This window comes from Orbicella faveolata, unplaced genomic scaffold (assembly GCF_042242905.1).
Source record: "Orbicella faveolata isolate gen_17 unplaced genomic scaffold, um_ofav_v1 contig_14, whole genome shotgun sequence".
NCBI lineage: Eukaryota > Metazoa > Cnidaria > Anthozoa > Scleractinia > Merulinidae > Orbicella > Orbicella faveolata.
The window spans coordinates 2,948,207-2,975,465 of NW_028301541.1; the positions used below are offsets into that span (position 1 = coordinate 2,948,207).

The window sequence follows — 27,259 nt, forward strand, 5'->3', positions numbered from 1 at the left end:
GCGAGCAGCGCCTTGCTTTTATCCACGTCTCCTGTCCGGCGCGCCTCCGTCACCTGCTCCACGAACCAGGGGAAGATCTTGGCCGGTTGGTAGTCGATTGTTCTGTAAACCTTTGTGACTACCGCCCCGTGGTTCACGTACCACAGCAGCAGAGGGGCGTACACCAACAACCCTTCTGCAGACAGCGCCCCCACAAGTGTTTTTCCGTCTCCGCGCTTTCTGCCGGTTCGAGCTAAGTAATCGGCCATATGTTTCGGCACAGCTTTGGCAGGAACCTTTTTGTTGTAAAAGAAAGGACATATCTCCTCAAACTTTGGACGCAAGCGCTCTGGAATCTCGATGTCGACTTCAGCAAAGCCAAACCAATTCCCTTCTTTGAGCCTGTGCGTTAGTGCAGGAGCCGCATCCGCTTGGAACTCGCCGCTGTAGTGCACGACCCTTTCCTTCCCGCAAGGCATTTCTCTGAGCATGGTCGAAAGATAGAGGGCGTTGGCGTCATAACCAAGGATATTTTTGCAAAGACGCGGTTCTGATATTCGATGAGACCTTATCTCTGTAACATCAACTTCGCTGCACCTTGTGAAAACTAGGCTCGGGCCCCCGACAACAGCTTTTTTCAGCATCTCATACGCTTCTTTTCCCGGGCTGTAAAGCTCCGCGCCACGCTCAACCCCTCCCCGGAGCAAATAATGTAAACTCACTCCTTGGATGCTGACAGCGTCTTTCAGAATGTCGATGTCTTTCTCGGTGTAGACGTTTCTCATCTTTTCCAGTGCCTCAAGGCCGGGAACCACATCGAGATTGTTGTAGTAGCGCAGTCAGTCTGAGAAGGTGCGCATGCCCTTTTCTTTGAACAATCGCTGACACCCCTCCCATTCATCCCGCGTGAGAACGTATTCACCCTTTAGCTTCGAATACCACTCCTCGTATTTTGGGAGCCCAGGGAAATCAAGCTTTTCGGGGGTGTCAAACCATTCGTATGGAAACCACGATTTCAATTTCTTACATTCGTAGGCTTTCACCCATTTCTCGTAGCTCATCCCCGGCCCAAGGTAGTTGATGATATCGAGGAAACGGAATCCCCGAGTGAGCAAGAACATGGTTTTGTTCCCGTTTTTTGCCACTCTGACTTTGGGCGATGTTTCAGCAAGGTGGCCAGCGAAGTGGTTTTTGATCAGATTCAGATCGTAACTGCCTGAGTTGAACCCGACGACTGGAACCTGGTTCCTCGATTTTTTGCCGCTGCGCTTTTGGAAGCAGGTACACATCTTCTGGCACAAACTCCGCTCGTACCTGGGCCCGGATTTTTTTTCCGCGTCTCTCCAGCTCTTCCATAAACTTGCGGACCAACTCCGCGGGGTCTCTTTCGCAGATGTGGGTGGGCTCTCTTTCAAGGGTGTCGCCAATGCTCACCGAAATCGGCACGTGCGCGTTTTCTATCGTGAGAGCGGGCGTCGGCTCCTTCCGATGATTATTATCGCCATACGCCTCGAAATCGTACAAGATCGCGCGCAGGTAGCTTTTTGTTTCGGCCCGCGGTGGATCAGCGCCGATTTTCCCAACTTCGCACGCCCAGGCCTCGATAACTTGGTAGCCGGCCTCTTGCAGGGATCTTTTTCGTTTCATTGTGGCTTGATACATATCTTCTCGCGTTTTGTTGTTGCGGTAAATGCTTTTGTCGCGATCTTGCGGGTAACATTTTGGACACCTGTGCCAGTGGCAGCCGTGGTATTGAAATACAGTCTTCGTTTCGTGGTTGTAACCGTCGACAGGTGCGCGCTCAACCCAACGGTCGCCACCATGCCCGCACATTGCGTGGTGAATGTGGATTTTCCGCCGCTTGGCTTCTCGATCAAGCCACCGAGACGATTCTTTGGAAGCGTTGTGTTTTGGATAGAAAGCTTTCTCGAAAGCTGTCTGCGGGGCTTCGACCCTTTCACCCGGGCAATCGATTACCGTTTTTCCTTCACTGCAGGTTTGGAAATGACGTTGGAGATGGCAAACTTGCGTGAATCTCGCTCTGCAATGGTTGCATGAATAATTTTTGGCCAACCTGGCAATATCTTTGATGACGAACGGGTGCCCTTCGTAGATACCGATTGTCAGAATGTTCTTCAAACTGGCTGCTGGGTTTCGTCTAAGGTGCCATACCACTTCTTCTCCCCTCTCGGGCTCATACACTCGGATGCCGAGCCAGTCCGAAAAAGCTGCCCCTTGATTCAGATGCCTTTCAACCTTGTCTAATTCATCCAGAGACGTTTTTGGCCAGTCGGTCGGCATGTTTTTGAGTTTGAAGAAACTCTTGGCTAGACCGCGGGCTTCTTTTGTACTTCGATCGACACGCGCTCCTCGGTGCACAGCGATACAACGCCAAAGGCACAAGTTGTCTTTATGCGTATCCAAAGCCGCCATCGCCCCACCATAGGCAAGGTTGCGCAGCCAGTCCGGCAAAGAACCTGCGCCCAGCAACGGCTGACGGTCAATCACAACCTTCAGGTCAACATTAAAAAAGCTGACAAACTCCCACTTTGTTGATGGTCTTTCGATTTTGTCATGGTCCAGGCGTTTCGTCTCTTCTTCACTGAGCCATTCTTCTACCTCTGCCAGTCTGTTTATCCAAGGTGAGCCGTGGTTTTTGTAGTACAGAATCACCGTTCCATGTTCAATGTTGTGCAACTGATACGAGAAGACATGCCTCAGGTAAAACGATGTGTCAACATTTCCTCGAATTTTTTCCATAAAGGTCGTTGTTAGGTCTTTTTCCAGACCTCTGATGAAGCGCCATCGAATGTAACGCCGTCCTTTACTCTCTTCCCCCTCATGGCTTGCATCATCGAACAGGTCCAGAATCTCATTCTGGTAGTCTGTCACTGTTCGGATGTTCTGCGCAGGAAAAGAGTCGTACTCCGTCAGAAGCTCTTGCGTTTTTCTCCCCTTTCTTTCCCGGAGAGGGGGTCTTGGTTGGTAAGGTTTTGGAAGTAAAGGTTTTTGCAAACGCTTCTCCGTTTCTTGGGAAATAGGTTCATCCAGCACGTTCTGAACAATCTTTCTAACAGCCGGCTCGTTTTCTGCAAGTAATTGCTCTAAATACTGCAACGTTGCTGGATCAAATTTTGTAAACTCTTCTTTCAGAATTTCTTCAAGTTTTTGGGCAACATCAGACATGACGATATAACTAAAGGTTCTCATTTCTCTAATACGGTTGACTTGAGCTCAAGCAAAACAAGTTCAAAAGTTTTCTTTGCTTTTTTGCGTTTGCGGATTAGCCGGTGTTTTAGCGCGCTCCCGCCGCAAGAAATGCAAAGACGGTAATCGCACAAAACCCTAACTCCACAGATGACCCACGAGGAAGGAATTTTCATCCCTTTCTTGAGTTGATAGTTGTGCTGCCTGCAATAAGCCCCGACACAGCTCTTTCCACAGTTTTCTTTCCGGCTGCGCATCAACCACGCGTACTTGTTTGTTCCTCGAACCATTGCCGCTGTTAGGGCGGTATAACAGCGGGGTCGTTTCTATCTAATAGGAATCCCTCCCCTTCCCTCCCTTCCCTGTAGTAGTGTATAGGGGATTAGACAAATACTGTTTCGCAGAGGGACCCAGCATTTCCCCGTTTTGGAATCCCCAACTTCATCCGAACCGAGCTTGTGAGGCTCGGTTTTGGCACTGGGGGGACTGGGGGTTGTAAAACCGGGAAATACTTCTCCCTCTGCGAAACGGTATTTGTCTAATCCCCTATATACTACTGGGTTTTAACCGAATATTGTCAAATTTTCAACATTGATGAACGACACAATTATCTAGGTCTTAAACCTCCAAAATTTGCAATTTATGAAATTTTTTCCTGTTATTTAGTTAATATAGTTAATATTAGTTAATATTAATATACTTTTTCAACATTTCACGAGAAAAAACCCCTCAAAACACTGTTTTCTGAGGTTTGTCTCCTGGACAACTTGCTTATGGACAGGATGAACTTATTCCATATTTCTCGAACCATTCATTATTACGTTATCGTGTTTATAATGAACACCACTTTTTAACACTAAGAAGCTAGTTATTCATTAACTATCGTGGCACGTGAGCTGGAAAAGCTCATTTTTGGCATGCTGTGATTCAAAGTTTTAGCTAGGAATCTCTGAGTGGCGGTCAAGTAACAAATATCGGGCCAAAGGGCTTATTCCCCTAGGGAGTCTGGGGGCATGCCCCCCACCCCCCAGAAAATTTTGCGAAATTGAAGCCTTTTTGGTGCGTTTTCCATGATTCTCAGCCGACAAATTTAATGTATCGATTGGACTTGAATGATAATGCATCGCTTACTTTGTCAAAAACCTAAAATAGATTGAAACAGCCTATACTAAACGCATCAGTTGTATTAACACTTCAATGATTGTCTATGATTATCACTTTTGTCCAATTTTTTAGCGCCCACCTTAGGGGAAGTGTTACGGTTCGCCATGGGTGTGCAGATTTGTCGAGACTTTCAAATCACGGTATGTGCTTACTTTAGTGCAAACGAATCAAGCAGGATGGCTGTTTATCCATAAGGGTTTTTCTGCAAGGGTGTTTAGCTACCAGTGTCCATGATGAGGTTGCTGCTCAAAAAATGTACAAGCCTTGAAAAGGAAAAATGTCCGTTTTCCTAATTGGATAGAAAACCAGGACCAAGAAATTAATCCTGCAGTATAAAGTGGCTGCCAAGGTGCTCTTCAGGCGGGTACAGTTTGTAAGCCCAACAGTGCAATTCATTCTGCAGGAAATTTTTTTTCTTGACTTCTTTGCACAATTTTTTTTCAGTCAACCTCCCTTGCATGATTTTTTTTTTTGCCCCACCCCCCCTCTCAATTACTTTTCTAGTAGTCCGTCCCTTGCACTAGTCTCCTTCACAGTCTCTCCGATCGAAGTCTCCTAAAGCTACCCATCCCCTCGCGTGGGGACAAGGAACTTTGAGTAACTTCGCCCGACTGGCAGCGGAGACTACAAGGCTACATGTCAACTGAAGTACTGGATCTCGAGTTACAAGCACTTTCCACTTTCACGAGGGTCACGAGGAGCGCGCGGAGAACTCGAGGAGTGTGTTGCTTCAGTCTCCCCATATCACGTGGGTTACGTGTCTAACTCAAAGAGCGCGCCCATCATAGGCCCCCCGTTAAATACCCCCGGGAGGGAACTTCAATAGGAAAAGGTTGGGATGCTCGCCATCTCGCTCTTATTTTCGTCAGATTGGTTTCCTTTAGGGGTTTAATTTAAATTTTCCCACAAGCATCCACAATACCCCCTGGGGGAACTTCAATATGAAGAGGTCTGGATGCTCGTTATCTCGCTCTTATTTCCGTCAGATTGGTCTCCTTTAGGGGTTTAATTCAAATTTTCCCGACGAGCATCCCCGACCTTTTCATAAAGGAGTCCCTTTCCCCCGGGGGAAAATCCTGCAAAAAATCTGGGTAATAACTACCATGGGTCGACTTAATTTTGTCTGCCACAACTAGGAATATTTATTATTGGGATCATATAACGTGCATTCTGATTGGTCCTGTATATCTAAACACGGTTGTCCTGCATCACTGCATTTTGTTAGCTTCATTTTGAGCAATGGCCGTCTGAAGCAGGCTCGCGACAAAGTTTGGGAGAATGTGAAATTACTTGGGAATTGAAAGATTAACTGAACCTTCCTTAAAAACCAACAGCAACCAGAAATGGACATTTGAACAGAAAAATGATTGTATTAATATATATTTAACAAATAATGAAATTACATCTTCATCTGATTTCTCTTTGGACAGTTCCAAGTACTTCTATCTCAAGTCTCTTTGTACTTGGTACTTCATGTCAATGTTCCTCAAGTCTCTCGTTCTGATACAAAACAATTAAAAACTCTTGAGAGAAAAATGTCGAAGTATCACATTTAAGAAAACATTGCTACAGAGCAATGTAACACACTAGGTGTCTGCTAGTATTACAATGATTAAGATAATACAATAGACTATTTCCATATATTAAAATTCAGCCTAAAACAATAGACCTCACTACAACGCTCTGAGGAATAACTACAGAGTTTGTGGGGTTTACTTCCCAGAGCCTCGTGCTGAGCTCTATTGTGTTAGGCTAAATTTGAATATATCAAAATGGGTCTTTTCATCAGGGTTTGTTCCTCAATATCAAAACAGCTCAGTACCATTAAGGAGTGCATCAGCTCATGTTTAGTTGAAACAATTTTCTTCCAGCTTTGCTCTGTATCAACAATATTTATTTTCTTCATAGCTAAGTTACCTTGCAAAGGTAATTGGTGCTCAATCTTGCCTGGGCTGACTTTCTTGATATCGCATGACATTATAATATTAACAGTGGCAGGATCACACAAATTGGCCAATGCATTCCAATTTCATTCAATTAAGCTTACTTCACAAGTTTCTCGAGAAAACTCACTAACTACTGTTTTGTCTTGCTGGTAAACAAAAGCTTTTACAATGACGCCAGACTGACACCTAGTTGGTTGCCATGAAAACATCAATGTCAAGTAGCCCTGCTTTAAGATAGGCCACCCTTTAGCTTATGGTTAAACAATAGCTGACCCACTCCTTAATACACCAGAGAGTGGATGCACAGTTGAGAGAACAAACATGGACAGTTGCAAATAAGCAGTTGCAACTTCACATTTCTATCTGATTATAAAAACTAAACTTTCACTCTTGTTCCATGGAGTTGAATAAAAAGGCCAAACCACAAGGGGTTTGACAAGGTTCACTCATTATATACACTATTTACACTGAAGTGCATTACGTCATAATAAACAGGTCCGTTTATGGTGCAAGTACTGAGGGATAAAAAAGATCCACTTGTTTAAATATGACTTGTTTTATACTTGAAGTGGATTTTCTAGCCTTCAGGAACATTAATAACAACATCATAGTAATTGAAAAACAAGTAATTTCTTTAATCACAATCCTTGCTCTGAGAATAGAATGAGACCGTGATTTTCATCAGTGATGTTGCTTAATAGCATGACTTAACCTGCAGATGATGACTATCAGAGTGTTCACACCAGTTTGATTGAACAATAACAATCTAAACGTTTTACGAAACAAATCTCAATTCTGTTCCTGGATTGAAATGATCACTGAAAATATTTTAACAGGATGCATCTGTTTTCTCCTCATCACTACTTCACCATGACAACGGACCTGTCTAAACTAAGTAACTCTGTTTCTGAAAAGTTATCAGAAACGGTCGCATCAGTTTCTGCGAGATGAATGAAACATTTGGCTCAATTTCTAATTGAAAACATCCGTCATATACACTATTTACACTCACCAATTCGCACAATTTCTGATTGAAAACTTCATTGATAGCTTTGAATCTGTCCATTTTTAACTACACAATTTCGAGCACGCAATTCAATTGTGAAGACCCTGAAAACAACAGCTTAATGACAAAAAACAAACAACAACAACTAACAGTTGGACTATACTAATGACCCCCAGGAACTGAGAACAGGTGACAGTTTGTTAACTCTCATAAGTTGAACTGAAACTGCCACGTAAGCTAGTCACAGTGGAAACACATGAAAAATACCTTTTCAATAGTGGCAAAACAATGAAAAAATTTGTTTGCAGAAACATGTACGTTTCTGTGCAGCAGCCTTCATGGTAAGCATGTTTCATGCTAGATTGTGACTTCTGTCGGCATTTCACAACAGCGTGACAAAACTTGAAAACCCAAGGAGAACTTTTTCTCTTCCAAGGAAAACTACGTGAGAGGCATTACACAATGCAGTGGTTCCAAGAGTTAATGAAAAATCAAACCCGTGTACAGCAGACACCCTTTTTTAAAAGGGGACAGAAGATAAGGTCATTTCTGTTCTTTAAAACCTGTTTCAAACAGACACTAGTATCGTATTTTAGATTCTACCAACCAACATGCTTGATACAGGAAAAATCTTATGCTGCTCATGTATTGTTACCACTAATGGAAAGGACCTGTGACTTGCCATCAAAAAACTTAATGACGTCCTTACGATAAAAAAAGACCAGAAACTGAAAAAATTTCAAACAGACGATTTCATCGCAAGAAGACTTGTTTTCCCAAAATAAGGTGTCATGGAAACCTGTTTTATTCGGTTACTTTTTTGTAAGCGGATATTACAGCATTCCCTGGGGGTGTCTGCTTAATACAGGTTTGACGGTATAGAAGATAAACTACGAGGCACCCCTCTTGTTTTCGCGCTACAGAGTAAACTCGCGCAAGCATTTTTCTCGTACTTTCTTTCACAACAAGTGTAACACTTGAAAAAGAGAACTTGTTCATAGTCTACCAAAAACAGTTTCACTTTTTTTATGAAACTGTGCCACAATGCAAAAGCAAAACATCTCGGTCAATGGACTATTTCATATACCGTGAAACCTGTTAAACAATGCAACAAGTTCTACACTGCCTAACAAGAACAACCTGTTTAGCTAAACAAGTTTTGCAAAGAAACCTCACCATATTACGACAAGAATGTTTGAAACCACTGCATAGTGTCATTCGTGTGAAGTACTGTGAATTCTGATTTTTTGAACCTCCTGATTATTCGAAGCAATTTAGAAATTGACCTTTGCTCAAAGAATATTGTAGCTTTTAGCTCACAACAGCCTCTCCGTACAAGCTAACTGTTAGATTCAACGAAGGTGATGACTTACAATCTGCAAAGTGTTTCCTGAGATCAAGTTCAAGGACTTCACTTGTACCACTGTGGTCATTAAAAGTGAAGTTCAAAGCAGTTATTTTGTCGCTTTCTGCCAGGCTGTTACAGAGACCACACAACCATTCTTCACTCGCTTTAATGTAGGTGCCGGTTACAGTAACATTGACAACTGTTAATGACTTGCTTCTTCCTAAATCGACTTCCAGATCAAGTGGCCAGTCTCCACTTGGGTCACTGTAGTTGTTGAGTGTCAGACTTAGTGTGGTTAATGACGTTTTTTCCGCAAAACAATCACCCACATACCGTGTCCAGTCTTTACGCAGGTTACTGTAGTTGTTGAGTGTAAGACTTAATGTAGTTAAAGACGTATTTTTCGCCAAACCATCACCCAGACCACGTCCCCAGTCTTCACCCAGGCTACCGTACTGGTAGAATGTAAGACTTAGTGTGGTTAATGAAGTACTTTTCGCCAAACCATCACCCAGACCACGTCCCCAGTCTTCACCCAGGCTACCGTACTGGTAGAATGTAAGACTTAGTGTGGTTAATGAAGTACTTTTCGCCAAACCATCACCCAGACCACGTGTCCAGTCTCCACTCAAGTCAATGCAGAAGTTGAATGTAAGACTTAGTGTAGTTAATGAAGTATTTTTCGCCAAATCATCACCCAGACCACGTGTCCAGTCTCCACGCAAGTCAATGCAGAAGTTGACTGTAAGACTTAGTGTAGTTAATGAAGTATTTTTCGCCAAACCATCACCCAGACCACGTCCCCAGTCTTCAGTCAGGTCATGGCTGTCGTTGAATGTAAGACTTAGTGTAGTTAATGAAGTATTTTTCGCCAAACCATCACCCAGACCACGTCCCCAGTCTTCACCCAGGCTACCGTACTGGTAGAATGTAAGACTTAGTGTGGTTAATGAAGTACTTTTCGCCAAACCATCATCCAGACCACGTGTCCAGTCTCCACTCAAGTCACCGCAGAGGTTGAATGTAAGACTTAGTGTAGTTAATGAAGTATTTACCGCCAAAACATCACCCAGACCTCGTGCCCAGTCTCCACTCAGATCACTGTGGTCGTCGAGTATAAGACTTAGTGTGGTTAATGACGTGTTTTCTTCCAAACGATCTTTAAGATTGCGTACCCAGTGTGAACCAGAGAAATCCTGTTTAGAGATGTCGAGGCTTGAGCAATTGTGCTCAACTGATGAAAAAACATTTCTTGTGTCATTGAGATCTTTACAACTCCAGGCATCTGAGGCCACACTGCAGACTTTAAAGGCAAACCTATATTCGCCATTAAAGGTTAACTCTTGAAGAGCACTGTTTCCACCTTTAGTTAGTTCTCCCCAGATGTTGATATTGAGAGAGGACAGGGTCTTGCATGGCTTTAAATAACTTACAAGATATTCAGCGACACTTTTTGTTACTTTTCCATGGATGTTCAAAGTGACACAAGAAGTTGATGATGTTAGCAAGAGGTTACAGAGAGTGTCTGCCCCAGTACAACTCAACTCGCCCCAAAGGTTTAAAGTTAATGACTGTAGTTCAAAAGCAGGGCAAAGACGAGCCACCTGTGCCTTCGATATGGTTCCAGTGATATTTGGATGAAATGCAACTGACATCTTTGTCTTTTTTGCCTCTAGCACTTTCTCAGCAATAGTCACCCAGTTGTCAGGAAGCTCTCCAAACACTTTCACTTTCAAAAAATCTAAAGCACTGTTTTCCAGAAATCCTCTTTCTAAGGAGATAGCAGCAGAATAGCTTAATTTTCCATAAATGATCAGAGTGAGGGATTTTAAAATGGATTCTGCTACAAGTGTTTCGCCAAGAGAAGTAGCTAGTGAATCCTGCATCTCACCATAGATGATGAGGGTAAGAGTGGTCAGAGATCTATTGGACAAGACTTTTTTCAAAGCCCCTAATGCTTCAGCACTCAGTGAACTATAAATCTTGAGGACAATAGACGTCAATGGTGTATCTGCAGACAATCCTCTCTCTAGAGCACTGGCCCATGCCTCATCACACTCATTTATCAATTCGAATGTTACAGTTGTTAAGGTCTTATTAGCAGCCAAACTGTCACCAATCATATCAGCCCAATCAGAGGAGATACTAGATGCTGCTCTAAAAGTAAAGGAAGATATAGTTGAGTTTCCAGAAAGTCCTTCAAACAAAGTAGTCACAGGTGTTTGGCTCGGTGACAAGCCGGATGCATGAAAGGAGAATGTTTGTAGTTTTGGACAGGAATCTAAGAATTCAGCAACCATTTCTTGATCCTCCTCTCCAAGCATAACGACATTTTCAATGGTAAGATGAACAGGGTGCTGTAATTGTGGAAAATTACTACAGGCTTCAGCGACCATGAAAATGTTTAAAGTTTGCTCTGTATCTTCGTACCCTGTATATCGGATTGTAACTTCTACAGTCGATGGAAATGGGATGAAGGAACAAAGAGTCATTGCCATTTGCTCAGCATTTTGACTTTCACTGAAACTTTCAGTAAAAAAAGTAGCTTCTTCTTTAGAGCACCTGAGCCAGTCCCAGTATTCACTTGCAAGTTTCTCACCAATCTGTTTGAAAACAGCACGAGCGTCCTTACCCAGGATACCAGACACAAAGAAAAACACTTGTCGGTATTTAACTGTGACATGCTTCCGAAAATCTAGCTCAAATTCACAGAAAATATTCACTCCCTCTTTCAGTAGCTTGTGTGCGAGATATGTTGCCGCCAAGTACTCTTGAAAGGTCTTGTGAAAAAAGTGATACTCGTGTTGTGGATTTATCCTCTTCATACTTGCTTCCTTGAAAACAAGGCCAAGTTTGCGGGCTGCTAGGTCTTTAATTTTACTTTCAAATTTTGCTAGTTCATCTTCACGAAAAGAAAACCGACCTTCTAGCAGGCATCTCCAAGCTAACTCTCCCAACACTAGTAAACTATCTTCAAATTGTTTCTCTAGGGCTTGGTCATCACCAGATGCTCCCAAGTTATGTTTTGCACAATACCTCCTTAAGAGGCATCGGATGATGATCTGATAAAGTTCTGTGCGAAAAGATGGCAGTTCTCCTTGATGGTCCTCAAAAACAACGCAGAGAAGAAGTAGATTCAATGGGTTGTTTGGCAGTGCATGAAGAAAACTATTTTCTTGGATTGCTTCAATAAGCCTTTCTCCCTTTGATAGATTCTTCAAACCAGAATGATTAAAATGCTTCCTGATGTACTCAAAAGCATCTTGGTCTGTAAATCCTTCAATTTGAAAAAGAACGGCAAAGTTCACCTCCTGTCGCAATACAATTCCTCTTTCTTGACGAGATGTAGCCATGACATAACAAAATGGTAAAATTCGTCTGTGAAGTAATTTATCCACATGAGTTTCTGCCGTTTTCGGAAGCTCATCAAGACCATCCAAAATGATTAAGATCTTCTCCTGGTTATGAATATCCTTGATGTAATCCATGATCTCTTTCCTGACCTTTTCATCTGTGTCTTCCGGGAGAAGTTGTTCACTAATGGCTTCCATTATATCTCCATGGATATCTCGACATTTCAACAGCAACACAAGTTCAAATACTGGAAAGGAAAGGTCATTTGAAATCTTTTCGTTTGTCCAGTCATGAGAGATCTTGAGACAAAATGTTGTCTTCCCTATTCCAGGACTTCCTTCTACTAGAACCATGGCATCCTCACCTTTGTCGAGAGTCTTGAAGATGTCATACATGTTAACTTCACCCCTTTCAAGCTGAAAGTCTGTTTTTTTTCTTGAAACGATTGACAGTCTTGTGTAAACATCCTCAAGAGGTAACTTGAAGGTGTTCTCCCAAGGGAGTGGTTTCAAGAGAGAGCGTCGATTGTACTCAGCTTTGAGAATTCTGAGAAACATGGAGAGACCACTGCCTAAAACAAAACAAGTAATTTACCCTTCAATGAGCAACTATAATCGTCTTTTATGCCATTCTCTTAAATATCCTAACACTCAGAACCCTGGCTGAGAAATTTGGCATCCAAAAAAAGATTATAAGAGACAAACAACATTAAACAAAACTAACAGTTTTTAATATTAAAAAACAGAGTCTAGGAATATACTGGACAGAAAATTTAATCAAAAGCTTACACGGCCCCATAAGCCTACAGCATTAATCACTACCGTAGATAAATAAAGTTTATTCTATGCTATTCTAAAACGCTTTTAAACCAACTTGTGATATTTGAAATGGACATCGTTCAGGTAATACATGAACGTGAAAAGTGTGGTATTCAAAAACAAGGGATAAGCAATAGTACTGTTACTATTCTTATTCCACAGGATGTAAATCAGCGATCCAAGTTGATTTGGTCTGATTTTTGTACTTTCCTAGACAGGTTTTCAAGTTTCTTCAAGTTTGTTGTTATTAATAAGTATCTGCCTTAAATGGTTACATCTATTTGATGTTCCTCATGTTCTCATTTTATCATAATTGTTTGCATATGCATAAAAATAATACATTTTCCTACTCACTCAGAGGGTGCATTCCATGATAACTAGCTTCTCCATAAGCCTGAGTAGTAGTACCAGGATAAGAAATATGATTGTACTCCATTGTTAAAGGTGGTCTGCCAGAACCAGAAGGGCCTTCAAGATGAGAAATCCCATTAAAACAACAGTAATGAAGGCTAAGCTGCTTTCATCACTCAACTAAAATGTTGTTCCCCAGGGGATACAGATAAATGCCAGCAGATAACTCTTTTCTAACATGCACATTTACATGTATCATCATCTATCTATTTACATCATGGCCAAATTTCTTCTCAGTAAAACACTTTCAATTACAAGGCAATTAAGGTTACCGTATACAAAGTTTGGCCACTAAAACATGGTGAACTTATAGAAGGAAGATCGAGAGACTCTTGGCCTCCGTACATTGATAAAAACGTGATAGAGTTTTACCAAAAAAATGCAATGCAAATACATAATATTTATAAAACATTAAAAAATTAAGAAGAGATGGAAAGACATTTTAAAAGAAAAATAAATGTTACAACATGACGTTTCAGCTTCATCTTGTCTCCATTCTCAAATGTAGATTGAAGTTGTTCAGTTCAGATATATACTAGCTTAGGTGTTTTAACACCTTAAACTCCTTAAAAGGAGTCAAGACATGCGAGGAACAATGTCAGCTAAATAAACACTTTTGCCTGAATAGAGTCTGCTTGAGAATTTAATGAGCAGAAGTACTCAGCTGTCTGAAAACACCGTAAAGAAAGTCACAACCAAGACCAACCAAATATGCACAAACTATTATTCATCATCTTAAAGAAGTGTAGAGGGAAGTTGGAATGCTTGATTTATGAGATGTTGCTAAAAAGGGAAAAAGACCAAACTTTAACACTCAACTGACAAATGTCATGTTAGAGCATTTATTTTTCTTTTAGAAAATATATTCTGGAAAAATTTACATGCACAGAGCTTCTATGATATGAAGGACCCTTAACATGACGATAGTGACCTTTACTACTGGGTAGTGAAGATCAACAAACTCTTGGAACTGGGTGTGTAAAAATTTAAACAATATACAGAGTTTTGGCCGAAACAATTAGTAATAACTGTGGGAAAATAAGATTTCATACTTACTTGACTGATAAGTTTCAGTGACTCCAGTGAAAGGTAACTGATTGTATCCCAGTGATGAAGGTGGCATTTCATGACCAGAGAAGCCTTCCAGAAGAAAATGCAAAAACAAAACTTAAAAAGAAATTCTGAAACAATGCCATGCAGCATTTGTGTAACATGTCGGGCCTTCTAAAACTCATTAATACTTCATCAAGATCCAACAAAGGAATTCATGACTGTGATGGTGTTTAGATATCTGATCTTAATTATTATTAGCATAGATTTTTATAATTTTAATTCTCCGTGTTCTCCTTAGTTTTAGTTTCAATTGAGAAGATATTATCAAACACTCCGGACAGTGTTTGACCACATTTCCAAACTCCTTGAAGTTTACCAAAAATACTCTGCCACTTTCAAATCTCTTCTCGGTGTTTGGAAATGTGGTCAAACATGGTCTTTCGTGTCTGATATATTATATCAAGGTTACGTTCTGATCTTTATTTTGTAAAGTTGTAATTTAAAATATCAAATTAATTTACTACTCACTATGAGTGTGACCTCTGTAATTGTTGTATCCTTCATAATTCTGACTGGCTACAGTAGAAGGAAACTGACTGCATTGCACTGATGAAGGCAGCCACCCAGGGAAACCCAGACCAGAAAAAGAATACATCAACATACATGTATGTTGCAAATATTATCTTAGACATAATGAATGTGCCATATGAAATGCTTAAAAGGATTTGGCAACTGATATTTTACACACAAGCGCACATATGAAAGATCATATATTTGAACTGCAGAGAAAGATATGGAGACATGATTGATCATCGCAGTTATGCACACAACTTAAGCAGTAGTGAAATTAAAGGCTGAAAAAAATTCAGGTCTGAGTGGGTATATTTCGAACTCACAAAGTGACCAGCTCCCAGATGGCTTGTAGCTCAGTTGGTACAGCACTACACAGGTATTGCAGAGGTCATGGGTTTGCATCCCGTTCAGGCCTGAATTCTTTTCAGGCTTTAATTTCACAACTGCTTAAGAAGTGTACATAACTGTGATGATCAATCATGTCTTCATATCTTTCTCTGCAGTTCAAATATCTGATCTTTCATATATTCACTTGTATTCTTCACCACCTACAGGTATATTACGAACTTACAAAGTGACCAGCTCCCAGATGGCTTGATAGCTCAGTTGGTAGAGCACTGCACCGGTATCGCAGAGGTCATGGGTTCAAATCCTGTTCAGGCCTGAATTTTTTTCAGGCTTTAATTTCACAACTGCTTAAGTTGTGTGCATAAATGCAATGATCAATCATGTCTTGATATTTTACATTTGTTTGCCATTAGCAGTAAAGAAAACCAAACTCTTAGAGCTCTGCACACAATGAAAACATAACACAGAGTTTTCACCCTAACAAAACATGTAGGGCTTATTATTTAAATAAGTCTAAGTTAACTATTGCTTAGGGCTGAGCCGCAGTTTAGACCTTGTCTTGATAAACAATGGCTAAACAATGTTTAAAATTCATTATTGAAATATGACTGAACCGTGTTTTCTCAATTCAAGGGCGAAACCATTTCTCACAAGGAAATTCCTTGTCTGCAAAGTTATTTTGTACGCAAATTTCCAGATGGTGGTTATGTCTCTGCAACATGGCTTCTAAAACAACCTGCACAACAAATTTCAGCGAACAAGAAAAACTTTTATTGGCTGAATTGGGTAAAGACTTTCCAGAAGTGGAAAGCAAAGGCTACGACAGGAAAACGTTTGCAAAAAAGGCAAAGGCATGGGAGGAAATTTTAACTAAATTTAATTCCCAAAATCCTAAAGGTATCAAACGCAACCTCAGTCAGCTTCAAGGATGCTGGAGGCTGCTGAAACTCCAGTCGAAAAAGGAACATGACCTACATTGTCATAAAAAGTGGACATCATAAAAAGTGAAAAGTGAAAAAACAAAATGAGAAAAGTGAAAAATATGCAACATAAAGTTTCTAATGGTATCAGCCAGGTTCTCTGGGAATGACAGCAATTGTCCTTTTTGTTTTGCAATAGCCCTTGAAACCTTGTGAATGACTGTGCATGCAGCAAATACAGAAACACCAAATAAAATTGTCGATAATCCTCTGGAAAATTCCTGTCGCATAGAATCTTAAAGCAATTAGCACTTGCTGCATTGGTGTAAGCGGCAGACCTGTCCTTGTTCAATGTTGCAAGACCTTTATCCAAAATTTTTACAAGGTCACTGCCCAACTCTTCTCTAAGGCAAAAATGTAATCGAAAGTCTTTGTGGTCGTATTCCTCTAATGGGTTGAATCTATACCTAGGGTGCTAAATTGTTCGAACATGTATATTACATTGATTGGCATAGTTTCTTAACTGTCTGTAGTGCAGAGGTCCCTCCATTTCAAAATGGCTGGCCATGAAAATATCTGTTTAAACCTACCTTTGATCAGGTCTAACTTACTATTGTTCCTTAGTCAGTGTTTAGACACTGCCTAAACACTGTTATGGAAAGACAATGTTTAAATAATCGGTACTCGTGGTCTAAACATGACTTTCATAAACGTTATCTAAACTTCGTTTAAATTATCGGCCCGTTAAGATTATGTTCTCTTACTTACTTTGAAGGTGGCTTGTCTCATACGTTAGACATGAAGACTGAGTGACTGGGACAACTGGTAACTGATTGTACTCCACCAATGAAGGTGGTCTGCCATAACCAGAGGGGCCTTCCAGACGAAAAAACAAAAATAACACTTAATAAAATCTGAAACAATGTCAGGACTGTCAGAGGGGGACATTGGGGTTTGCCATATTGGACAATTTTTCCTACAGTATTTTGGTAATTTTAATCTCGAAATGCAGTATTGTCAGAACCTACAGGATGCGGTTCTTAAGCAATTTGGACAGTATTAAAAATTATCAAGTTCTCCAACGTTACCAAGACTTTTCCAGTTTCCAAATGAAACTTAATTCGTGGAAATGGAAAACTGCAATTCTTTGTGTTGCAAACAGGTACGGGCAAGTTTTTTTTTTGTTAATTATTAGCTATAACCAGGTAATGGATGTTACCTACTTTGATTGTGTTGTCTAAATCGAAAATAAGGTAACTTAACATCATTAACAAATTCTTAATTGCTATATTTGCTCTAAACTTAACATACAGAGTAGTGGTTTTGGTATGACACTGAGTTTCAACTCAGTATTGCAGTATTTGGCGACCTTTTTTGTGACATTGCAGTATTTGCTGAAATTTTTTGCTCCATGGCTGTGTTCAAAACCCCCAGAGCCCCCCCCCCCCCCTGTCACTGAGAGCTGCCACTATCCCTAGCTATTTTTGTTTTTCAAAACTGCCTACTTCAAAACTCAGTGACAGCTCTGGTTCTATCTATGTAGAAGTCATACTGTAATGTGTCTTGTGTTGATTTGATCACATTAGTTGAATTGAAAAATTTAACACGGGGTTGAGTGCATTAGAAACACTGATATACCCAGGGGATGAACAACAAACAGATGTGCATGTCTGCACTTAGTACTTAGTAGCGTACTAGCAAATAAGTGGGTTGAACAACAAACAGATGCAGCATATGCAAGGAAAACACTCCACCAAATTCCATTTTGTGTAACAAAAAAGTGGTCATTATTGAAAAAGAATTTGTATAAGGCAGATGGACTGATACAATATGAATAGTTTGCATATTTTCTATTTATCTATCTATCTATCTATCTATCTATTATTATTACAATAATGTACACAAGTTAAATATTTTTGCCTGTGTGCAATTGGTCTAAACAGGTCACATGACTGAATATTCCCTAGCTAAAACTGGAGAATATCCGAGTGATATTCCCCAATTTTCAAACCCAGATAATAAACACAATAGCCTCCATTTGGCCTGAAAATATGCTCAGATATTATTTTGTCTTTGGACAATAGCTGTTCCTCAAAGCTCACAGTTTTCCTTGAGCTATGCTCGCAGAAAACTGTTTGCTTCTCGGAAAAGATTATGTCCACGGACAAATAACCAAGCCTATTTCTGCACCGAATGGAGGCAATTGTTATACAGATGAACCTCTATTACGCGGCCCCCCTATTAAGCAGCCAACCTTTATTAAATAAATAAATAAATAAATAAATAAATAAATAGTGTCTTTATAGTTCAAAAGATAAAATTACATATCTTATGTTACATTTGAAAATAACAATGTTAATGGGCTACAATATGTCTCTAAATAAGATAGATATTTACATAGAAACAAATACAAAAATCGAATACAAAAAGTACACTACTTACAAAGCTACATTGTACTTAAAAACTATCCTATTAAAGAATGTATTCTTGAAACCGTCCGAGTGAATGGCGGGCATTGCGGAAGATTTATTCCTTAAGTTGTACCTTGTAATCTTAGTCTCAGGGAAACTAGCTCTAAGAGGGTGGTTCGGGATATTAGAAACCTTCCTACAAATTCTATAATCTTGCTCTTTAAGTAAGCAGTCAGTGGCAGTCAGTGGCCAAAGTCCCGGAAATATTGTCAGCTATACACAATAATAAAAACCTCTATTCAACGAGCCTTCCACTGAAGAAAAATTGCATTACCCCAATGTCAATAGACTTAATACGATAATTATGCCTGAGGGATTACTCAAACAAATCATGATCATAAGCAATTAAAAATACTTGACAAAATTTGTTGCAAGTACCTATTGTAGCTGCTATTAAGATTACTGTATACAAAGTTTGGCCACTTAAACATGGTGAACTTACTGAAGGGAAGCTCAAGAGACTCCTAGCCTCTGTACACAAAACATGATAGAGTTTTTCCCACAAAAATGAAATGCTAATACATTTAAAACAACATTAAAAATGAATTCTGGAAAAATTTACATGTACAGAGCTTCTATGATGTGAAGGACCCATAACATGAGGATAGTGAAATTTAGTACTGGGTAGTCAAGATCAACAAACTTTTGGCCCTGGATGTGCATAAATTAAAACAGGATACAGAGTCTTGGCCAATAAAATTAGTAATAACTGTAGGAAAATAAGATTTTATACTTACTTGACTGATAAGTTTGAGTGGCTCCAGTGAAAGGTAACTGATTGTATCCAACTGATGAAGGTGATAATAATAATAATAATAATAATAATAATAATAATAATAATAGTAATAATAATAATAATAATAATAATAATAATCAAATCTTTAGACAGGATTAATCCATCAGTACTATAAAGTGGCATGTCATGACTAAAGAAGCCTTACCAAAAAAAATGCAAAAACAAAACTTTCAAAGAAATTCTGAAACAATACCATACACCATTATTTTGTGTAATGTGTATGGCCATCAAGGTCAGATGGAACTGGGTGTGTAAAAATTTTAAACAATATACAGACGTTTGGCTGAAACAATTAGTAATAACTGTGGGAAATAAGATTTTATACTTACTCGACAGATAAGTTTGAGTGACTCCAGTGAAAGGTAACTGATTGTATCCCACTGATGAAGGTGGCATTTCATGACCAGAGAAGCCTTCCAGAAGAAAATGCAAAAACAAAACTTAAAAAGAAATTCTGAAACAATACCATGCAGCATTTGTGTAACATGTAGGGCCTTCTAAAACTCATTAATACTTCATCAAGATTCAACAAAGGAATTCATCACTGTGATGGTGTTTAGATATCTGATCTTATTTATTAATAGCACAGATTTTTATAATTTTAATTCTCCGTTTTCTCCTTAGTTTTAGTTTCAATTTAGAAGATATTATCAACCACTACGGACACTGTTTGACCACATTTCCAAACACCTTGAAGTTCACCAAAAATACTTTCAAATCTGTTCTTGGTGTTTGGACATGCGGTCAAACGTGGTCTTTCGTGTCTTGTATATTACATCAAGGTTACGTTCCGATCTTTATTTTGTAAAGTTGTAATTTAAAATATCAAATTAATTTACTACTCACCATGAGTGTGACCTCTGCAATTGTTGTATCCTTCATAATTCTGACTGGCTACAGTAGAAGGAAATGGATTGTATTGCAATGATGAATGCAGCCACCCAGGGAAACCTAGACCAGAAAAAGAATACATTAACATATATGTATGTTGTAAATACTATCTTAGACATAAAGAATGTGCCATATGAAATGCTTAAAAGGATTTGGCAACTGATATTTTACATGCAAACGCATATATGAAAGATCATATATTTGAACTGTGGAGAAAGGGATGAAGACATGATTGATCATCGCAGTTACGCACACAACTTAAGCAGTTGAGAAATTAAGGGCTGAAAAAATTCAGGCCTCAACAGGTATATTATGAACTCAGAAAGTGACCAGCCCTCAGATGGCTTGATAGCTCAGTTGGTAGAGCACTGCACCAGTATTGCAGAGGTCATTAGTTGGATTCCTGTTCAGGCCCGAATTTTTTTCAGGCTTTAAGGTTACTTCCCACCTTTGCGGGTGCCCTTCGGGAAAAAAATCATACGCGTGCCAGTTTCAATAAAACCCCAACAAACTATATATCATAAGAAAGCTTAATAAATGTACTTAACGAAAAAAAATACAATTTCAGCAATGCATTCTTTTAGGAAGTGTCAGGAGGTGGTAAGGCATGAAACGACTGAGGCTTCTTCTATTGAATTTATCGGCTATCGGATTCTGCAGTGCGAGCAAAATGGCTGCACAGTCTTATTCACAAGGCATCAATCAACAAAAGTATGTCGGGCTTTTTCAATATTCTGATTGGTTGTCTAGACATCCACATCTAAAGTTGGAGTAGCTAAAAATATGCGAGACGTGTTGCATAAATGGGGGAAAAATGTGTTAAATATCAAAATTGTCGTGAAGACAGAGTTACAATGAAGAAATATCACGGAGTGGACAAAGTTCCATTCAAACTATGTATATTCAGAGAATAAGTGTTTCACAAGGCAGCCGTGAAAGCATACAGAAAACGACCATGTGTTTCTTGTGTGTGTTACACGAACCATATCAAGTAAACAGAAACCGCTGACCGCAACTCGCTTGATTACAAATAACAATAAAATAGCGTAAGAAAATGTACTTACAATGTTCACTTATTATAGTCTCTAAGTCTCTATCACAAAAATTTCCCGACACACTTTGGTTTGGCATTATCTCTGGAATGTTCTGGCGAAATTTCACAAAAATCCGTCAAATCTGCATACCCTATAAATTCGCTCAAAGTGGATGCACTCTGCCAAAAATCAAATGTGAGATTTTAGCTTGTAAAGGTTCGTAAACAACTTACGCCATGCCCAGAGATTATCACACCTAATAAAACCGCAAACCAATGGAACAACAGGACCTCCTACTGTCTCTGACAATAGATCAAGATTTCCCGGGAAAAGCATCGCATTGCAACATGTTTTTTTTATATAGTTCAATTTAGGATGGCGACATAATATGATGGGCAAAGACGCCAAAGGTAAAGGCAAAGGCAAAACCCGCGCCAAAAATGTTTAAGGCGGAAAATGTGCCGCTGAAAAACAAGACGTTAAGAAATCAACGGACAGCTTAAAGTGCACCTAACCCCCAAATTTTTTTTTCGGTAAAACGAATCTTCATGTTATTTGAATTACTTCTGTGAAAAAATTTTTGGATTCAGTTAAATCCTCGATTTTCTGTGCCCCGACAACATGTCGAAAATAGCCCCAAAACGCCGCCATTTTGTTTGACAACCAAGTTTGAGGAGAATGGGTCCAGCGGCTCTTGTGACGTCTACCCAGGAAGGTCGAATATCTTACGTCCTCTCATTTCCTTCAGGATGGTGCAATACACATTCGAAAAGTGTGCAGAAATGCCTTCCAGAAGTGCTATCGGCTGTTGCAGCAATATCCCAGATCTAAAAAATTACAATTTACTGGTGATGATCGGTCAATGAAACTATAAAGACATAAACGATGGTTGATTTTGTTGAACCGAAACAAGCGAACTGAGTCTGTGAGAACCATTGAAGAACTCTCACTGGAATTTGTTCCGCAGACTTTCAAACGCTATTTTCAAGATTTTCTTCTTAAAGCCAACCAGCAATTTGCCGAAATACTACCAACAACCTATATCTTCCAGTCCCGCAGTATTTATAAGATAGCCGGCAAAGTTGCGTGATCAATCAAGAAGCGTTACAACCAAATATACTGATGTGTAAATAGGTCGCAACTGTACGCCACCAACCAGCACTTATTTCTCTTTCGATTTAGATAAAAGTCGAAGATTAATCCTTTAGAATTACATAATAACAAAACTGTTACACTCGCAGAGTTTTTGGAAGGTTTGGAAATCAGCAGTGCGACAAACATCCTATACATTAGTGTTGAAATATGACCGCGTAACATTATCTGCGGACCGCTTAGGGAACACATTCTTTTCGTTTATCCAATGAATTTCACTGCAAACTTTGAGAAAAATTTACGCTGGCTATTTGGAGTTACGACTTAAAACGTGTGACAATGTGAAATCGGTAATTGTATGAAATGTTTCCTTCTGCCTTGCTTCCTGCAGTTTCAAAAATACAGGTCCAAACAATTCTACGATTTTCAATCGATCGAAGCCAGTGTTTTGGAGTTCATCAAGTCTCGAAAACTGCAACACTTACGTTGCTCTTATAAACATGAAGCATTCCAGAAAGTAAAATACAAACTGGATTTAATAGAACCATACCTCGACAAAATACATTCTCGCTAAGGACAAATGTAAACGGGCTATAAACACTGTGGGAGTCTTGTGTTTAGGTGACGAAATTACCATCCAAAGCAGTCCTTGAAATTTCTTTCCTGCTTTTCATTTGCCTGCTCCTCCACTTCGTATCTAGCTTTCCACTCCTAATACACAAGCAGTTCATCCGCAAAGAAGTCTTCCCCATTGTGGCTTGAAATATTGCAAGTTGTTCTCAAAGTTGTAAGCAGTGAGTTCACAGTTGTCGAACATGCTCGATCAAAGTTTATTTCGGTGTCTTCCGAATCGAAACCTAACTCTGACTCCAGTGACAAAAAAGAAATGATTCTGAAACAAAACTTGGACGTTTTAGTCCCAAAATATATTGGAACGATTAGTTTTGTTTTCCATTTTCTCGAGCAAATACAGAGAGCTGACTGAGGCACCATTGTGTTTGGTTCCTGGGTAGATGTCATCAGCAGCCGCCGCCCCAGACTCCCTGAAATGGGGTCGTGTAACACTTCAGGTGCGACTTTGAAAGGGCATAGAAAATCGAAGATTTAACCAAATTCAAATTTTTTTTTTGCCCAAATGCTTCAAATAACAGGTGGATTTGTTTAAGCGAAAAAAAATTTGGGGGTTAGATGCACTTTAAGAAATACCTTTATTGCTGAAATGAGTTTCCTTGGGTAGGTTTCATTTTCTTCATCGCTTTGGCCAGATTCCAATGAAGAATCTTGTTCGCAGCCTGCACTGACATTGACTTTGATTTTTAAGCTACTTGTTCCAAGGATATTTGAACGCTCCAGATCTTCAGCAGATGCCGAGATTGTTGAAGGCATTTGGCCAAACCAAGAGCCTTTGTCGCTCCCGGCAAGGTTTTTTTTTCTTTCCTTGACAATATGGAGCTTTTTCTTTCTTCTTTGGGCCGGTGTTTTTGCTAAACTCCAGAATACCAGGCCACTTATTAGCATCTCATTGAATAAGAATAGCAACTATTGTTATATACCTTGTTCTTGAAGGCACACCGGCACATGTAAATAGAGTGGCCGGGTATTCTGAAGTTGCTCCCGGTTTTTTTTGTTTTCTTCACCCAAGGACTTTTTTTTGCTTTTGGTTTTTTCATAGGAGTTAGCGTAAAGAGCTTTCACGTGGGAATTTTTGTCCAGTGCGTGATGTGAATATGCAAATGAGCGATGAGCGTTTGCCGTGAAAATTTCCCCAGGGTTCTCACCCGTTGACAAGATTATGACACCTTCCTAGTTTATTAACTTTATTTGAAAATATGTTTTTTCTAAATAACTAAGTCGCTTTTTGAGATTTTTAATGTTTTTCCTTTGGAAACACTAGATAAAATGACGAACTTAAATTTTGTCAAATAAAACAAAAAACGATTTTTTTGGCCTCTGAAGGTGGGAAGTAACCTTAATTTCACAACTGCTTAAGTTGTGTGCATAACTGCGATGATCAATCATGTCTTGATATTTTACATTTGTTTGCCATTAGCAGTAAAGAAAACCAAACTCTTAGAGCTCTGCACACAATGAAAACATAACAAAGAGTTTTTATTCCCCCAAAACATCTAGGGCCTATTATTTAAATGAAGTATAAGTTAAATATTGCTTAGGGCTGAGCCGCAGTTTAGACATTGTCTCGATAAACAATAGCTAAACAATGTTTAAAAAATTTTCATAATTGAAACGCAACTGAACCGTGTTTTCTCAAGTCAAGGGCTAAACTATTTCTCACGAGGAAATTCCTTGTCTGCGAAGTTATTTTGTATGCAAATTTCCAGATAGTGGTCATGTCTCTGCAACATGGCTTCTAAAACAACTGCACAATCGGGTAAAGACTTTTCCAGAAGTGGAAAGCAAAGGCTACAATAGGAAAACGTTCCCAAAAAAAGGTAAAGGCATGGGTGGAAATTTTAACTAGATTTAACTCCCAAAATCCTAAACGTATCAAACGCGACCTCAGTCAGCTTCAAGGATGCTGGAGGCGGCTGAAACTCCAGTCGAAAAAGGAGCACGACCTACATTGTCATAAAAAGTGGACAACATCATAAATAGTGAAAAGTGAAGTGAAAAGTGAAAAAACAAATAATGAGAAAAGTGAAAAACGCGCAACATCATAAAAATTTCTAATGGTATCAGCCAGGTTCTCTGGGAATGACAGGAATTGTCCTTTTTGTTTTGCAATAGCCCTTGAAACCTTGTGAATGACTGTGCATGCAGCAAATACAGAAACACCAAATAAAACTGTCAATAATCCTCTGGAAAGTTCCTGTCGCATAGAATCTTAAAGCAATTAGCACTTGCTGCATTGGTGAAAGCGGCAGACCTTTCCTTGTTCTATGTTGGAAGAACTTTATCCAAAATTTTTATGAGGTCACTGACCGACTCCTTTCTAAGGTGAAAACGCAACCGAAAGTCTTCATGGTCGTATTCCTCTAATGGGTTGAATCTATACCTAGGGTGCCAAATTGTTCGAACATGTATATTACATTGATTGGCGTAGTTTCTTAACTGTCTGTAGTGCAGAGGTCCCTCCATTTCAAAATGGCTGACCATGAAAATATCTGTTTAAACCTACCTTTGATCAGGTCTAACTTACTGGGTTCCTTAGTCAGTGTTTAGACACTGCCTAAACACTGTTATGGAAAAACAATGTTTAAATTATCCGTACTCATGGTCTAAACACGACTTTCATAAACGTTATCTAAACTTCGTTTAAATTATCGGCCCGTTAAGATTATGTTTTCTTACTTACTTTGAAGGTGGCTTGTCTCATACGTTAGACATGAAGACTGAGTGACTGGGACAACTGGTAACTGATTGTACTCCTCCAATGAAGGTGGTCTGCCATAACCAGAGGGGCCTTCCGGAAGAAAATGCAAAAATAACACTTAATATAATCTGAAACAATGTCAGGGCTGTCAGAGGGGAACATTGGGGTTTGCGGTATTGGACAATTTTTCCTGCGGTATTTCGGTAATTTTAATCTCAAATGCGGTAATGTCAGAACCTGTAGGATGCGGTTCTTACACATTTTGGATAGTATTAGAAATTATCCTATAAGTTCTCCAACCTTTCCAAGGGTTTCCCAGTTTCCGATTGGACATTCCCAAAGGAACTTAGCTGTCGTGGGAATGGACAACCTCAATTTTTTGTTGCAAACAGAAAACTAGGGCAAGTTATTTTAGTTCATTATTAGCCAATGTTACCTATTTTGATCATGTTGTCTAAATCACAAATAATCGAACTTAATATTCATTAACAAATTGTTAATTGCTACACATCCTCTAAACTTAACATACAGAGTAGTATTGGTATGACCTTGAGTTTCGACTTGGTATAGTAGTATTGTGGTATTTGCTGACTTTTTGTTGCGATATTGTGGTATTTGCTGAAATTTGTTTGCGGCATGGCGGTGTTCAGAACCCCCAATGTTCCCCTCCTGTCACTAAGGGCTGTCGCTATCAGTAGCTATTTTTGTTTTTCAAAAACTACTACTTCAAAAATCAGTGACAGCTCTGGTTCTATCTATGTAGAAGTCATACTGTAAGAAAAATTAAATTAATGTGTCTTGTGTTGATGTGATTATAATAGCTGAATTGAAAAATTTAACATGGGTTGAGTGCATTAGAAACACTGACATACCCAGGGGATGAACATAAGAAATAAAAAGAAGATTTTTTACATACCTTGATAAGTTTGAGTGACTCCAGTGAAAGGCAACTGACTGTATTCCACTGATGAAGGTGGCATGTCATGACCAGAGAAGGATTTGGCAACTGAAATGTTACATATTGTTTGTTATTAACAACTGCCCTGTGAAGTTGAAGTTGGGTGCCTGAGACATCCAGGAGCTTCCAATATTGGCAGCCAGCTCCTAGATGTAGACTGCTTCCATGGCTGGCAAACCCTGGCAACCCAGCCTTGAGCCCCCACACGGAAGGGAAAAGTGGGCACCCATCATTGATATAATAGTGGAAAGAGAAGGGAGGAACAGGGGAGGAGAAACAACCTCTGAGCAGAGTCCCTGCACTTGAGACTTGGATGCCCGAGGAAAGTGCTGACAATGCAAAACTACTTGAATGCCTTGAGGCCCAGGAACACGTGGAATCCTAGCGCATGTGCAAATCTTAATGCTGCTCACTGCAAAGACAAGACTTGCACTCTTAGTTGTTGACTCCATTAAATTGCATTTAACTGCATTTAGCAGTAAAGATAATCAAACCCTTAGAGCTCTGTGTGCATAATAAACATAACACGGAGTTTTCACTCTCAAAAACAGGTAACTTT

At 39.6% G+C, this 27,259-nt stretch overlaps 1 protein-coding gene across 5 annotated transcripts in view; it reads right to left on the minus strand.

Annotated features, from left to right (window-relative positions):
* Positions 1 to 27,259, minus strand: part of LOC110048580 (uncharacterized) — a 121,916-nt gene that overhangs the window by 83,336 nt on the left and 11,321 nt on the right. Inside the window, exons 10-19 of one of the 5 annotated variants that reach the window (XM_089287234.1) lie at positions 26,659 to 26,748; positions 25,725 to 25,832; positions 20,241 to 20,345; positions 19,724 to 19,807; positions 19,336 to 19,386; positions 16,896 to 17,003; positions 14,815 to 14,892; positions 14,290 to 14,373; positions 13,177 to 13,290; positions 5,697 to 12,575 (exon numbers count right to left, since the gene is read on the minus strand). In XM_089287234.1, the coding sequence (XP_089143360.1) occupies positions 8,614 to 12,575; positions 13,177 to 13,290; positions 14,290 to 14,373; positions 14,815 to 14,892; positions 16,896 to 17,003; positions 19,336 to 19,386; positions 19,724 to 19,807; positions 20,241 to 20,345; positions 25,725 to 25,832; positions 26,659 to 26,748 (4,784 nt within the window). In that variant the 3' untranslated portion in view covers positions 5,697 to 8,613. Of the gene's footprint in view, positions 1 to 5,696; positions 12,576 to 13,176; positions 13,291 to 14,289; positions 14,374 to 14,814; positions 14,920 to 16,895; positions 17,004 to 19,335; positions 19,387 to 19,723; positions 19,808 to 20,240; positions 20,346 to 25,724; positions 25,833 to 26,658; positions 26,749 to 27,259 lie in introns of those variants that run through there. The other 4 variants (XM_089287237.1, XM_089287235.1, XM_089287236.1 and 1 more) reach the window with 4 other exon arrangements.